The sequence below is a fragment of the Corapipo altera genome, unplaced genomic scaffold (assembly GCF_003945725.1).
Source record: "Corapipo altera isolate COAL_440 unplaced genomic scaffold, ASM394572v1 0, whole genome shotgun sequence".
In the NCBI taxonomy this organism is placed as follows: domain Eukaryota; kingdom Metazoa; phylum Chordata; class Aves; order Passeriformes; family Pipridae; genus Corapipo; species Corapipo altera.
Genome location: NW_020884872.1, coordinates 87,219,088 through 87,236,014, shown reverse-complemented (window position 1 = coordinate 87,236,014; position 16,927 = coordinate 87,219,088). Strand labels below are relative to the sequence as shown.

The following is a 16,927-nucleotide window of genomic DNA, read 5'->3' as shown; positions in this document are numbered from 1 at the left end:
CTAATGACACAAATGGTTCATTACAGGTACAGGAACATAAAAGTTTTCAGATGTTAACCATTACATTACAAGGTTCCTTAAACTATCAGTGCTGTGAGGACTAAATTGAACCTCTCCAGTGGCATGGTTTAGTAGGAGAGTAGACAGTTTTAAGAAGTAATGAGAAAGTAAACCATTAATAGGAAAAAAAAGGAACAGCAGCTGACAAAGGACTTGGACCTTCAGAAAGTTAGAAGACAACACAGATGTGTAAACCAATATATCCAGGAGAATGGACCTATAAGGAATACCATTTCTAGACTGGTTCACTGCATAAAGACTTGACCATCACTTACACTACAGGGACAAGAAGGTACAATATTCTTCATTCCACAAACAGTGCACTTTAAAGTGCTTGATGAAAAGACGATACAAATAAACATCCTCTCCTTTCGCCCCTGCTGGGGAATAAAGCAAAAAGATCATCTTGTTTCCAAAGTGCTTCTGAATATCAACACAGTAGGATGGCTTAATCCTCACAGATTTACACAACCATAATCTTGCAGCTCTGATTTCTCATAGCTAGAAGTCATTAATGATCCATTATTCCTGTCTGTGGCGTTAGCTGTAATTGAGTGACTAAGAGAAGTAAACATATGAATAGGTTTTTTTGGGAAAAGGGGGAAGAAACCCTTTATATGAGTTTCCAACTTAAGCACATGAAATTGATACTGAAAGGTGATGATTCTGGAGGGCATTCACACTGATGTCAGGTCTGCCATGCAAGAGACAGAACAGACCAGGGAAGCAATATAAAAAGTGGGCTAATTTTGAACTAGACAAGAAAAGGGTATCAGAGTCAAAGGAGACTATCAGCAGAAGTTATCCTGCCATTTTTAAGATTGTTGGTAAAATAATCTGCTCTTAATGATCTCTATAGTTAAAGCCTTCTCTAATTAGTCCAATTATAAACAATGTTCAGTAGGATTTTTCTTCAAGACAAACCTCACTGCCACTTGAAATTGGACTTAGAAGATAAGACTATTTATTATCAGTAGGAAAGCACTGATGGATGCGCTGGCAAGTCCCACAGACAGCAGTTGAGCTCTGAGACAAGTAGGACATGGTTGAATGCAACATGTGAGGATGCAAGCACCTGGAGCTTGAGAGAACAATAACAAGTAAGAGACCTCTGCAGAAGCTTCTGTAGGACTGAGGGTGAGGAACAAAGCATCAGTTGATCCCTGCAAATGATGAGAAATTTGGCAAAGTGTCCCCAGACCCATGCATCTCTGAAACTATCACAATGATATTTTGTGATGGTGGGAATCCAGAAATCCTTGATCAGATCCATTCTGTAATAGGAAGGTTACAAAGTTACTTGCCAGAGCTCCTACAGTTTTTAACTGTACAAATGAAGGAACTGACTGTGGTCAGACCTTGGGTTCTCACTTGCTCTCAGGCTTCAGGAGCAGCCCAAAGAAGTTATCTTGCAGCCATCTCTGAATTCAAATGTTGTTCAACAACTTTACATTTCAGACTAGCTGTTTAGATGCCTCACTACAGTGTTAAGGTGGTTAATATTAATTTTTGAAGAGTAAGAATTGATATTCAGCAACAGAAATTAATTTTGTTGATGTACCATCAGATCCAATGATATTCTGGATGAAGAAGCTCTCTCTAAAATCAGCATCTCTTTGAATTGTTATTAAAATAATAGGCACCTCTTTTCATTTTAAGCATTAGCAGTGTTAATTAGGCCTTAGTTTAGAAGACTCCACTCCGAGTCTTGTTAGAGCTTCTTGGTTTAATTATGCTGATGTTTGCTATTGAAATTTGCCCTCCAATTTAGAAACAATTCTGCATCTTTTCTGACTTTCTGGTTTATTGTAAAGCTCTAAGAAAGATTCAGCAGTAAATCAGGCTCACCCTTGACAACAGAGGATTACTGGGAAGGGATTTCAACCAGAAAGATGTTAATAATTAAGAAAGCCAAAAGGGCATGAGTAATTTAGTTTTGAAAAATGCACACCATGCAGTTAGCCAAGTAAAAAAACATGTACTTTTAATGTTTCAGCTATTGCTAATCTTTCCAAAAGAAGCCATGCATGGCAAGAGAAAATCTTTTATTCTTAGTATGTTGTTTAACCTGTTACCTACCGAAATACTCACTAAATATAATTCATCTTTATTCTTGGGCATAAAGGTGAGTCAAAAAGGGGGATATTCCCAGAGGGAATATGACAGCTACAGAAGACTTAGTTAAAAAACTGAGTCACTGAATGGGTTCTTGTCCAGGCTCCGCAGGTTGACTTCTCATATTTTTATCCCCTCAATGCTTATCTGCTACCTTTTGATGCAACCTTCTCCAATACTTTTTGAGATGAAAAGGAGGAGTCCTGGGGTTCTGAAATGCAAACACTGAGATGTGAACTATTAACAGGAGGTTCTAATTGCACTCCCTAGTGGTGATCCTCATCTTCCTCTGAGAACGCCACCTATTACTTCATAAGGGCACAAGTGACCCTCTTTGCTCGATCTAAGACAGAAGATGTACTTTTTCCTCCTAATATGAATAAAGTTGAGCATATTTTACTAGTGCTAAAGCAATTAGAGAAAACTAACTACCACTGAACAATCTACTGATCTATAAACAGGGGTCCAAGGACAGCTACCAGCCGCTGCATTACACTGGAGATGGAAGCCTTAAAACTGTGGATATTTCCTCATCATAAATATTTGTCTATTCAAAGATTTTCCCTTTTTGTAATTGTACCTGAACCTGCTTTTAAGCCATAATGGAAAAAAAATAGAGAAACATTAAATTGTAAATGCATCCCGAGAAGTGAAGTCAGTAGGGCAACCATGTTTCTTGTCACACCATTCAAGCCCTATAAGGTAGAGACTTCATTTCAACTGTTCACTGGGCCAGTATTTAGGCACATCTGTTCTTCATCATCAGGCTTTCACAGCTGCTATATCTGATTGCTCAAAACCTGAAAAGGAGGGTAATACTACAGAAAAAATTGATTTGTTCAACCTAATTTTTTTAGTTTGTTTAACCAGCAAACATATGATGCTGCGTGGTGTCAGCACTATGTTGCTGTTAGTGTCAAATCAGTCATGTAGAAAGATATTTGTGTCCAACTCAAGCATATTTACTGTCAGATTGTTGTATTTAACCATATGCATGCCATTTCAATATTTTTCAAAAGCTAAGTGCATTTTGGAAATGCCTATTTCTATTAAAAATTCCTAAATTAATTTAGCTCATTGTTCTGATTAATAAAGAACTGCATTTTTTTTAAGATAGCAAATGATCTCTGTTTTTTAACAGTTCAGTTCCTTTACTTCTTTTTTGAAGAAAGACCTGGTTCCTAGACTTGCTTTACACTTACAAATAGGAGCCTAAGGTTGGATTTTGTTGTACTGTACATTATTGTAACATTATTAATTTCAGATTTATGCAAACAGAGGTTCTGGGGGCATAACATTTTTTTTCAGGAAAAAAACCAAAACAACAATATATCATTAGTTAAAGTTCCCACGTAAGACTTGGAAGTCATGGATCAAAAACGTGAAGACTCCACACAGAAAGTGCACTCACCTGTGTTACAAAATGGACCATAGACATTTAATTAAAACACATCAGTATACGGGCTCCTGCTGTATTCACAGACACTTTTGTTTCCTACTGACTTGCCTTACCTGAGTAGGAAGGGTGAAGACGAGAGATGATTTGGAGGGGAGGGCAGGGACAAGGGAATGGGTAGGAACACTGATACGATGTTAACACAGGGTCACAGCACTTACAGAGGTATCTCCTACCTAAATGACTGGAAAATTCATCCTTCCAGACATTAGGGAGCACTTTGGTGATAATGAGGAAGAGATGCAACCTCAACACAGCATGTTCACAGTGCATTTTTTTTAAAAGAAACACAAAGACAATAGGAAAAATAGGAAGGAAGAGCATACCTTTCACTACCTTATCCAGATAGTGAGCTTGGGAGATAAAAGACAGGACATTTAAGGTAGGATTGAATAAGTGCATTGCAGCTTACTATGAGACTGTGCAGGTGCTAGAAAGGCAGAGTTCGCTGTGATATGAAAAGAAAAACCTTGATTATGAGGAGAAAAAAAAAAAGGAAGAACGGTGGAGCACAGTGCTCCTCAGTCAAAAGGCTTGAAAAGGCTGTGTTTAGGCATCCAGTCATCTTTGCTCATTAAAATCAGGAAGAGAAACAGGAAAGTTATATATATATACATAGATGTGTTTTTATATAAATATATATATAGGTGTATATGTATATATATCGGAATGCTCTGCTCATTTGCAAGTCTACCTCCATTTTACTGACTGCTTTGGTTTTTATCAGGAAAGGCAGAGTCATTTGAATGTGCTCCACCTCACCTGATTGTCTTATATTTTTCCACACAAAGAGGCACAGTTCTGTGACATTATCAGACTGGGAGAGGCTTTTCCCTGGATCTTTGTAATGGTAGTACATTGCATTCATACAGCATCCTCTAGCCCCAGATCAAATTACTTTACAAATATTAAATTAACCTCATGGCAGCTCTATCAGATAGGCAAGTATTAATATACTCATTCCAAGAAGGGCTAAAAAAAAAAGTAAAAAAGAAAGTTATAGATGTCATGGGAGAAGTCATGTGCCCAATTCCCATGGAACATTAATTTGGAAAACCACCTTCTAATTGATTTTCTGGCATGAAACAGAAAGTTGGTGGCAAAGACATAAGCAGAAGCCCTACCTTAGAGAGTCCTGGTGCAGGCCAGCAGGCGGCACTCTCTGTCCTAACACCAGCTGGTCTTTATATTAAGAAAAAAAGAGGCTCTGAGTCTTGCATTTCTCTCTTTCAATACCTACTTAAACTTAATTTCCCTTGTTCTCTTGCCTGCTCCCTGCAATCTCTCTCTCAGTTGTGTCCTGGTACCTTTTGTAGAGGTTTTTGTTTCAGGTTCGTTCAGGCAGGCTGCCCACCTGGGAGGTCACAGCCCTTCCAGGAATTTCTATCCTGTGAATCTAATGGATCCATTGGAGAACTATTGTCCATAAGCAGGGAGGGATGGGAGGATCAGAGCTAACCTATTATGAGGTAGTTATGAGGCTTGGCAAAGAGGTGAATTAATCCCCCTGGTGTCATGGGAGTGATGCAGAAAGTACAGCTCACCATCTGCTTGGGTGATGGCTAAAGCCTAGGAATGTGTCTCTTGGATTTTTATGCCCACAGTAGCTCAACCTGAGAATTGTGCAGCTGATGGCAGTGGAGGCAGCTGCCAGTACCAACCATGTGTCAGTTATGTGTTAATGTTTTCTTATAATTTGTAAAATAATGGGGCTTTCTATGGGAGTATTCCATGGTAGTAGGAATCTTTCTTTTTTAAACCCATATAGGCTCATTCCCATGTTATACTTCTGGTATTAAAATATCATCTTGTTCCCCACCAACACTTTTTTGGAAATCCTGTGGGCATGGGGGACATGCTAGGGATTTATGTAGGAGTTCAGAAAAAAAGCTAGTTTTGTAAGATATCCCCTGCACCTAAAGGCAGCACCACACTCAGCTACATGTCACCATATTCCTCCTTGAAGCCACTTCAGATCTGCTACAGGAGGACCTATGTAAGCATTTTTCAGCGTGAAAGTCCTCTCTTTTCACTAAGTTAGCCTGAGTTAACTTGGTTTCCTTTGTCTGAATGCATTGGGAAGGATAACATGAGCATTTCCCTTGGTTCACAGAGAGGGAGGAAAGGAAGAGAGAAGTGAGTGATGCTGCAGGTAGGTCCTTGAGAAGGACTTTCTCCCCAGCACACTCTTCTTCATTTTCCAAATATTCTTTTTCCCTTTATCTTTCCCATGGTGTGAAGTGGACAGAGCCTCAGTGAAATCACTGGAATTCAACTGAAATCACACAAATGTGAAGGAGAGGAGAAAGCAGACATCCATTGCTGAATGGCACAAGAAGGGGCAGGGGAAAAGACTGTCTTTAAAGCTCATCTGGGCTTAATATTTACTGTCAAATATGCTGCCAAACTACTTCAGGACAGATTACCTTCAGTTTGATGCAAGATCATGTCAGAACAAAGCAGAAAGCACATATTTTCCACTGACTGCTATAATCATGGTATTCTCTTGCCCAAAGGTACCCATGCAAAGCAGAGTAAAGGCAGGGTGGGTGCCAGAGCATCAAACACAGCTCAACTTCTGCAGTGCATATGCCTGAGTGCTGACTATCTGCTCTGTTGGGCTGACAGTAGAATCACAGAATAATTAAAGTTGGAAAAGACCTCTAAGATCATTGAGTGCAACCATTAACCTGAAAATGCCAGGTCCACCACTAAAGTACCTAAGCACCACATCTACAAGGTAGTGAGAACCTTCCCCAGACACTGGTGAGCTTATTTTTATCTTGGGCCATGCATAGACTGAGTTGCTTTATTCAAATGGCACAACTGATGTGTTAGAAAGCTGAGAAGAGATCAGGATCCACCTGTGCCTTGTCTGGATTCCAGCTGCTCCAGCCGAAAGGGAGAGGCACTGATTAGGACCCCAGCTATTCAGAACATGTGTGATTATTTATGCAAGAAGGATGATGAAAGGTGAACTTTAAAGGGGCAGATTTCTCAAAAATAAGAGTTTCACTAAGTAAAACAAAACCTAGGCTGACGGTGCCATAAGCAGAAGCCTGTGTGGGACAGGCTGTCTGCCTGTCTGTCTGGGCACTGTTATTGCATACATCACCCGTGCGTGACAGGACCAGATTTTCTAAAGGAGTTAAGCATATAGCTTTTGTGGAGATCAATGGGAATTAGGCACTGAGGTGCTTTGAAATACTGCTGGTAGGCTGTTGACTGTTTGGAGAGAGACCCTGAGGTATTCAGCTGAAGCAACTGAACTTCCAAGGGATAGCTTTGTTCTTGTGTCCAGGTTGTTCAAGAATGGTGAACATCCCAACTCCACCACACAGGGAAACCCTCTCTGCCATAATTTTTCTAAATAATCCTATATGAATCATAAAATTAAGGGTTGTTGGGAGTAAAATGTCATACAAAGAGATTCACATACTGGAGACCACCTCAGTGCAATGCCCATGTAGGCAGAGTGAATTCTCCCCTTACATCTCCAAGGTAGGATGCACAGCATCTGAGGCATTAGACAGGCCATATCCTCAACTCTATCAAATTTGGGGCCAGACTGTTACTGCCCTGGGAAATTTCTAAAGTTCTAAAGGGGGTTTACAAGAAGGCTGGAGAGGGACTCTGCACAAGAACATGTAGTCATAGGACAAGGAGGAATGGCCTTAAGCTGAAGGAGGGTAGGTTCAGATGGGGTATTAGGAAGAAATTTTTTAATATAAGTGTAGTGACACATTGGCAAAGGTTGCCCACAGAAACTGTGGATGCCCCATCTGAGCAACCTTGCCTAGTGGAATGTTCCCTGTCGGTGGCAGCAGTGTTGAAACTAGATGATCTTTAAGGTCCCTTCCAGGCCCAACCATTCTGTGATTCTATGATTCTTTATTAAACCCACGAAATTTTCTGTGCTGCTTTCTGTGAACCAAACCCTTAGAGCAGCCTACCACAGAGCTGAGCTATAATCTGGCCTTTCAGAGCCCACAGTAAGAGTTTATTTTACCTTTAAACTCAATGCTCCTAAAACTCATCATGCTCCTTGGATGTGGTTTGGGCCAGAATAGAAGAAACCTGCAATGTTTCTAACTGTGGATGAATTTGGAATATGCTGGAAAGCCCGTCACAGGAGTCTGGCATTGAGGCTGTTGTCATGGTGTGTTTTGTTCCTTTAAGAAATCAACCAAACCCTTCTACTGGGTTTCAGGATTCCTGCAGTTAGATAATCAACTTTGTGCTCTACTCTCCTGCACTAAGTTCGCTGAATTGGGATGATGAATGCAAGCTTCTGCATCAATTTCCTACTTGGGAGTTAACTGGGGTTCCTCTAATGAAATCTCTGAATGTGAGCAGTCAAGCTAGTACATTTGGTGACATGACTCTTTGTAGGAGCAAATAAAATTAATCCACTGGGATCAGAGTTCCTTGTACACCATAAAAAAGAGCCTCCTATGACCTACAAAACAGAAGGATTTCTTACTCTCACACATGCTTGACAGGAAACGGAAGAAGTGTCCCTTATTTGTATCATCCATTTCTACCACGTTACCTGTGCACATGGCAATATTGGTAAAGCATCACTTCAGCAATGGGGTTTTATGCTTGTCAGTGCTAAAGCAAACCGGGCCATGACATAGACATATACGGAATTATTATCAACAGAACAAGTTGCCATGCAGGGAAAATACACAAGGACAAGGGGAATGCTTTCCACATACTTAATGTAATTCCAAGTCAATGTCCTTTCATCTGTGCCAATATAACTAGCTTATTACTCCTGCTAAAGCTATTCAATTTTCTTGGATATTTATGACTTTGCCAAATCTCCTTCTACACATTCATCAACGAAATATTATGGAGGAAATAGTGTTTACAGCTTCAGAGGTAGGAGACTATGTACAAATTTGTTGCTAAATCACCATGCAAGAAGATGAGGAGGGGGGAAACTGAAAAGAAACAGAATTGTTCCAGCACTCTAAGTATCAAAGAATGATTCCTAAACCAAGGCAGTGCTGCAATAGGAAGGTAGTAGCACACGAAATGATAGTGTGCACCAGTAAAATCTCAATGCTGACTGCATTGCAGTGCTGACCTTTCCCATGATAACATGGATTCTTTATACTTAGAGTGAGGAACACTACAAATAAATTTAATTACCATGAAAGATAAAAGCTTGTTGTTGAAAAACAGTCTGAGCATATCAGCTGTGTAGAGAAATATCATATACCAAACTAATGGCATTTTGGTTTTGCAGCAGAACTGATAAAATGGCACTGAGGGTATGAATCAGACTGTTTTTTCTGCATAAATAACTTTCATATAAAATTGTCCCCTGGATTTGGGGCCTTTCGCTGAACTTATTTTTTTCTTTTAAAATCCTTTCATGAATCATGTGTTGCTTTCCAAATCAACTTGCTTGAATAAAAGGCTATAAAATAACATTATAGAAACCCAGGATTTCAATTAATACAGGACTTCTCTTTTAATTTTAAAGTCATTTAAGAAAGGGGGTTTTTTAATCCCTTTCTCACAAAAAGAAATGAAAGCTACTAGGGACATAGAAAAGAATGACTAATATGATGACTAATGAGACAGAGGAAGTTTTAAAAGCTAGATATTTTTGATTGGGGGGTACATGTGGAGACCATAATGTGATAGAGTGACATTAGCATAAATAAATGATAAGTAGAATTGAGCCACGGATATGGTTTGTACAATTACCCTAATGCTGAAATTAAAATATTGTGATCAGGTTTCATTTCCTGTCTGTCTTTGCATGTGCAAACGCACCTGGTGTTCAAGCAAAGTAAGTGATGTCTACATATAACTAAGCTGATAATCCACACAATAACTACAATGACATTTGCCCAGGTATTGCTAGTGGTTAGTCTTGATGTAGTGTGATTTTCAGCTATTTTGGCATGATGAAAGCAACATAGAGGTAAATTTTCTTGTCTTTAAAAGAAACTGATTAAAATAAAATGACTGGAGGAGAATTCTCACTCTGGAACAATTCTTCTAAATTCAACTGAATTTTTTCAGGTCCACACAGGTATTACTGAGAACAGAACTGGATTCATTAATTTAGTTTTCTATTAACGTGTAATGAAAGGTATCCGGGGAGTTTAATGTTACTGATTTTATAGCATGACTACAGAATGGGGACTGAAGTGGTTGAATGCATGACAGTCAGAAAAAAGGAAGAAGGGAAAATGCATTAAGTATTTAAGTGAGATGAAGGAGAAAGGTGAAGCTGAGGCAGTTCATTAATGATGCTGCAAATTGCTTAATGTGAGAACTGAACTTCTTTGCATGATTTAGGCATATTGGTGGCATCTTATTAATAATAATAATGAATAATGCCAGGTACATGAGAAATACAGAACCAAAGCGAGAGGCGAGTGAAATGGTTAGAAAGGTAGCATAGCAGACAAGGGATAAGCAAGACAGAGTTAAATACCAGCCAGAAATCATGGGACTGCAGTTTCCTCTTTTATACTGGCAAGCAAAGTGACAGTGCAAATAATGGAGCAAATAAAAAGAAAGAAAACTTAAAATCAGATGCCTGTTTCTAAAAATGCTGCGACCATAGTAGAGAGGAGTCTTGGAAGCCACAGAAAGACCTCTCAAGAGAGATAAAGTGGGGTGTTTTTAAAAGCTGCTAGCTGACATTTAAAGGCTTGTCAAACACCACATAGGTGTACATCATGTCTGATAATAAAAAATATATATAGCTATGCCGTCAACAGATGAAAGGACATTTTGCCTTGTTCCCACATGAAAATGTATGATGTCAGAACTTGAAATTCAAGAACAAAAGGTGCTCATGCTACACTAAGTCACACATATTCAGTTAAGCATGCGTCTTCTCTCCTCCCTGATCATCAATTATTCTTTTAAAAGGAGTCGGTTTTTCTTTCTCCCTACCAATAGTGCAGTGCTCTCCGTTCCAGCCCGGGCTGCATTCACACTTGCCATCCCGGCATGTCCCGTGCTCATTGCAGCGTGGGTGACACGCTCGCTGATCACAGGCTGTGCCCATCCATCCCTCCTCACAGCGGCAGGTGCCTCCGACACAAATGCCATGTCCTCCGCAGTCCGCTGCACAAATCTCTGTGGGAGAGGAAAGAAGAGAGAGGAGGGGATATGGGTGGAGAGAAGGGAGAGGGGGAAAATCCAGACTGTTATTGTTAAGAAAAGCAGACACACTTCACTACCTCGCCTTACGGGGCAATGAAAGGAATTCCTGGAGCTCATAACACTAATCCTTCCTGACAATAAGAATCTAATAAGTATATTACAAAAACGAGATGGACATGGATTGCAGGGGTCTGCTGTGATTGATCCTCCTATTTGCTTTCTAATTCTCTTGCACTCCTTGAGCTTTTGTGATCCCCAAATCCAAAGGGGAAGGCTCTTCCAATAAGCAGAACAAAAGTCACATTTAATTAAAATTTGGATAAGTGTTGAAACAATGTACTGATAAAATACTGATCCTAAAGTTAAGTGCTGGCAAAGTCTGTTTATGGCTTGTTAACCCACAGTTCTGGGATGGGATTCATTAAAATCCTTCTCTCTTCAGAATTAATATAGAAATATTTCTATTTCTACTGAGTCTGCATATCTGCTATGTCCCTATTCTCTTACCACCCCATTAAAAATCCCCTCCCAGGCATTCAGAGGTACCACCATGCCTTTTTGGTCAGCCAGATGCACTGGAATTGATAGGATGGTGCTTGTTACCATGTTTATCAGAGCTAATGAAAGCACAGAGTTATAGCTGGATATTTTGGTACTCACCTCCAAAAAGGACCTTGCTTTTTCAGGGGTTCTGGCCTTCCCACCCTCTGTGAGCCCTAGTGGCCATAACGACATGCACAATGTTTTTGCCTAGCACTAGACTTTTGTCTAAAACCTGGCATAGCCTTGGTATGAATTTGGGAGACTTTATGATTTCATCTACAGTGTATCTGCCTGGAGAAAAAGAGACTTGGTGGAGAATAGGCATCAATAGGTGTTAAAGTGTCCATTGCCACCATTACTCTATAGGACTGATTTCAAGGGAAAAAAGAAAACCCAAATACTGATGCAGAGTTGTACTGCAGATGAAATGAAATGAATTTATTTCTTCTCCAGACTCATCAACTGACTGCTACTTTCAATCTCTAATAAACCCTGACTACACTCTCCTCTCCTCAGCTGTAAGAGAGGCAATTCACAGTATTTCAGCCTATCAAGTCTTCCTCCTTCTCTCTGGCTTCTGCCCAGTACTTCTAAATTTCCAAATGTTTTGGCCTCAAGCCTTCTGCTTGACTGAGCCATTTTGTAGAATTCGCAGGGTACGGACACAGTTCCTCTTGGGGCCACAGAGAGAAGATGTGAACAGAAGAAATGTTCAGCAAGACTGGGCTGGAAGCACAAAAGGGTACCGTGGTACTCTGCAGAGCACATTTTCTCTCTGTTCCCTGAGCTGTGCACCCCCAGAATGAGTATCTCACACACCAGCCCATTTCCAGTTCCTCTCTTTGTGTCTCTGAGCATATTAACTGAAGATTCGGACCTCCAGGCTTGTGGTGGAGAGGTGACTGGTATTATACAAGACATTTACTCTGTGTCACTGGCTGCACATAAAATATTCAAAGCTACTCAGCATGCATTAACATCACACCTGACTGAAATTCAGTCCTACTTAAGTTGCCTTTAGTCTTTTGCTAATTAATACAACCATTTACAGGACAATTGGGCTGTTCAGGGACTTTTGATATGCTCCTGATACAGGACTGGAACATCCCAGTAAACTCCAGGAGGAAAGTTTTGCACCCTAGCAGAGAGCTGCAAGGTCTTCAGCCCCTTACACTGAAATGGCCTCCAGTCTCCAAGGATCAGAGAGTTCTTTGGACAGCTGTAACTATGATAGCAATGATAGTAATACTTTGAATGTCTAGAAAACACCTGATTTTCCAAATGTGACATGAAAATAATATCTAGCTCCTACTTCCTATACAGCTCAGGGTGGCTGAACAGTTTTCAGTCGAACTCCTTTTGCTGCAGTGTCTTGGATTTCTCCAAACACTCTCAAACATTTAGTCCTATATATTTAAGTCTGTAGTGAAAGAACTTTGGAGTTCAAAGGGCCTTAAGGCACTCAGGAACTTGTCTGTATCACTTAGAGTCAACCTGGAAAAAGCATTTGGGTATCTTAGGTACTTAAACACAGTATGTGCACATACCACTTGCTGCTGAGATGCAAAAGAATCTAATGTAAGTTTTATTTGAAGGAAGTAGAAATTACACTATCAAACACTAAAGGCATGACTGAGGAAAGACTCTTGAGTTTCTGTCAGAACATTTTACTCTGCATCTGGCATCAAGACATAGATTTTCACAGCTCCTAGATTTGAGGGAGGTAATATCATACTACAGTACCCGTTATAAAGACAAGGAATGGGCAATTATTGACTTGCTAAAGGGCTGGAGCCCAGACGTGTGTATTTTCTAATCTTTCCCTCAACTGCCAGACAGCACTGCAACTGAGCGTGAGTCGGTTAGAATGGTACATGAACACACAGGACCTGCAAGTTGGTTAATATAGCAATAAAGCTGCATTAAAAAAAAAAAAAAAATGTCTCCCCTTGGCTGACTTGATGAACAAAGTCTGGGGGAGGATAAAAGAAACAGCAGAGAAAAAAATCGAAAGTTGCATTTATGCTGCTAAAATTTTAGCAAGCTGTGAAGAAATACCTTAAGAAAGTCTAAGAGTACTGGTATTTAAACCCAAACTCCAAAAAATATTGCTGTAGTCTCTAGTGCTTCTCAGCACTCTTTCACCATAGGGCTACTCTAGTCTTGGGCTGTAATCCCTTCTTTGGTTATTGGTTTATATTTTTTATTCATAAGTGTTGAACTTTGATCTCAGAGTATCAAAGAACATGTAATTTTTCTTGCTTCCAGTTTACCAAGCAATCCAGGGGATGTCAGCTCGGCCACTTCACATCTTCATTATATCCTGTTCCCTAGCTTTGACCTGCAGGGTCCCATCTCTGAAATGGGGATACCACTGATACCCTCGAGCCCAGCAATGTGCACTGTGAATAACCTGCTCTGCTGTTGACTGTGAAGCTCTGAAATTCCAAAAGACAAGTATCTCCAGTGATGGTCAGGCAAATGGGCATCTTGGAGGACTTGGCATCTTGTGACTCCAAAGTCCATGTGAACATCTTAAGGACTCTGTTATTATTTAATTAATAGTTTATCTTTGGTTTGAGAATGTTAATAAGTCTGGCTGAGATGGATGTTAAAATGTTACTTTATAGGATCATAGAACAGTCTGAGTTGGAAGGGACCTTTAAAGATCATCTATTTCCATAATCAGCAACACTTTCCACTAGACCAGGTAGCTCAGACCCCCAGTCAACCTGACCTTGAATGTTTCCAGGGATGGAGCATTCATCGCCTCTCTGGGTAACCTGTGACAGTGTTTCACCACCCTCTTTGTAAAAACATTCTCTCTCATATCTAATGTAAATCTACCTTCTTTTAGTTTCAACAATTACCTCTTGTCTTATCACTAGGTTCTATGAAAAGTCTGTCCCCGTCTTTCTTATAAGCCGCCTTAAAGGCCACAACAAGGTCTCCCCAGAGCCTTCCATTCTCCATGCTGAACAACCCCAACTCTCTCAGCCTGTCTCCATAGCAGAGCTACCTCAGCCCTCTGATTATCTTTGTGGCCTCCTCTGGACTCGCTCCATCAGGTCCACATCCTTCTTATGTTGGGTATCCCAGACCTGGATGCAGCACTACAGCTTAGGTCTCACAAGAGCAGAGGGGGAGAATCCCCTCCCTCGACCTGCTGGCCACACTGCTTCTGATGCAGCCCAGGACATGTTTGTCTTTCTGGGCTGTGAGCACATATTGTCAGCTCATGTCCAGCTATTTACCCAGCTGCACCCCCAAGCCCTTCTCCTCAGGGTTACTCTCCATCCCTTCATCCTTCCCTTCATCAGCCTGTATGAATACCAAGGGTTTCCCTGACTCAGGGGCAGCACCTTGTAGATAAAGTAAACAAGGCATAAGGAAGTAAAGTGATGGATCCACAGGTACATGTGAACTCTGAGACAGTTACAAGACCTCCTTGATGTCCTGATAGGCAGTCCTGTGTCCTGTGGGTAAGATGGAAAGGTAGCTCATAGTAGGTCAGATATCCACAGATTGGTGATGAAAGAAAAAAAAACAGAGATAAAAGGAAACTATCTGGAGTGACAGTCAGAAGCCTTCTTGGAGTAATTTGAACGTGTGAAACTAGAATAACGGAGTACATTCAAAAATGATGAGGAGAGAAAAAAATTAGTTCCTGAAAAGCGAAGTCTCTGTGTAGTCATTCCTATCAAAAGGGATAGAAACCCCTTTGGGACATTTACATCTTGACTGAAATATTTTTCAGACAACATGCTGCCAAGGAACAGTCTTGCACATACGGGCCAGGGATATGCACTGCATGATGCAAAACAAATAGATCTTAGGCTAACCCAGAACAGGAATGCTGGGAGCATTTTGGGTTTCATCTCCCACTCAGCTGAGATCCCACCCAAACCACCACCTATGCACACAAGAGAGTGCAGACTCCAGGTTATGTATGTATAATTCATGTATAATGGATAGATAAGGTGGTTTGGATTTCCAGGCCCCAAGAGCTGCAATAAAGACTCTCAGCTGTGAAAAACACTTGTGAAGCAAACTACTTACGACAGCCTCCCTAAAATGTAGTTTAATTATTTCTGACAGGGAACCAGGAGCCAGGAACTCTCAAATCTAAATCTTCCATTTAGCTGCCAGTTTAAAGATAGATGGGTACCATACAATTTAAATAGCCTTACAACACTCATCCTGCTGTACGCCCTGGCCCTTTATAACACAGCCCTCTTAAATGCTCACAGGTTTCTAATGGGTGATTAAATAGTCAGAGTAGCTTTTACTTTTGTGGTGACGCTCAAAGAAATGATCAAAATGGATTTCAGATTAAGCTTCCACTTAAATACATGTCTTTTTAGGCAGAATAAGACAGTTAAGGCTGTTTTACAGAAAAGGGCAGGTGAATCGTTTCTTTGTCATTCAGTCCCAGGGACAGAATTTGTCACCTCTGTTCTTATTACAAGCTGCATTTTTTGATACATTTCCAAATTCTGTTTTTAAAATTAGAGGACATGATTAGCTATCATCTGAGTTGCATGAGCAAATGGGAAGGAAAGCTTTTAATTCTCCTAATACAGCATTTACAGACTGGCCAGCTGCACCATATTGCTCCTGCCTATTTAAGCTTAGTTAGAACACTGTTTGTGCATAAAAGACCTGCCTGTTAAATATTTTCACACCAGCTGTTCCTAAAAGGTGACTAAATATTTCCTTTCATCTTTAATCTCTTTCACTGTTTGTATGAACAGCTTAGCCACTCCTTATCCTTTCCTAGAGGAGCACTGTGTTTCTCTTCATCTTGCAATGTAGCTCTCAAAGCTGTCTGTAGTCCCATGAAGGAAGGGGATCCTCTGAGTAAATCTGGTGCCCAATTCTGAGAGCAAATATGAGGCTTAATGTATTTTGCTTCCTGACACTTGTGCTTACCAGAGGGCACTGATGGATGTTAATTGATTCACGGATGCAGAGTTTTAGCTAAGGAATCAAGTTCATGTCAACACTACCATCTAGGAGTTTGCCATGTTACTGTCCTGCATTCTCTGAATCTTGCCTCATGTTATGGCAGTCCTACCCAAAGAACTGAATTGAGCCTAGTTGCCTTCTGCGGGTCAAGGAGGAAAGACAGGTAGCTCCAGAGGATGATTCATTTGAAATCTCTTTCATGGAGAACTTCTGGAGCAGACTGTGCTGAAGGCTCTATTGAGTTTTGGGTGGTTTGTCCAGGGGTCTAAGGTGAAAAGGCTAATGCCATTCCCAACAGGATTCTGATTATTTTTCATGCAAATAATCAAAATAAATCAGAAATTATTTATTTTCAGTTTCAGGACCTGATCTATTCCATCACTGCTCATCCCCACCAGGAACCAGCCCATGACTGGGGCTTTGAGCAACCTGGTGTAGTGGAATGCGGCCCTGCCCATGGCAGGGGGATTTGGACCTAGGTGACTTCAAGGTCCCTTCCAACTCAAACCATTCTGTGATTCTATGATTCCATGATTCTATGAGCCCAGATTCAACTGCCTGCTGGCTATTTTTTAGACAAATGATTTTTCTTTTTTTTCTCATTATCTCTTCATGACTGGGGGAGAGATTTCCCTCTGGTCC

General features: G+C 40.6%; 1 protein-coding gene across 10 annotated transcripts in view; it reads right to left on the bottom strand.

The window, feature by feature from the left end:
- TENM4 (teneurin transmembrane protein 4) overlaps nt 1–16,927 on the bottom strand; it is a 599,346-nt gene that overhangs the window by 117,169 nt on the left and 465,250 nt on the right. For 6 of the 10 annotated variants that reach the window (XM_027664342.1, XM_027664505.1, XM_027664426.1 and 3 more), the window contains 2 exons: nt 10,562–10,747; nt 3,958–3,984 (listed from right to left, as the gene is read on the bottom strand). In XM_027664342.1, coding sequence (XP_027520143.1) covers nt 3,958–3,984; nt 10,562–10,747 — 213 coding nt within the window. The remainder of the gene's footprint in view (nt 1–3,957; nt 3,985–10,561; nt 10,748–16,927) is intronic. The other 4 variants (XM_027664591.1, XM_027664680.1, XM_027664847.1 and 1 more) reach the window with 1 other exon arrangement.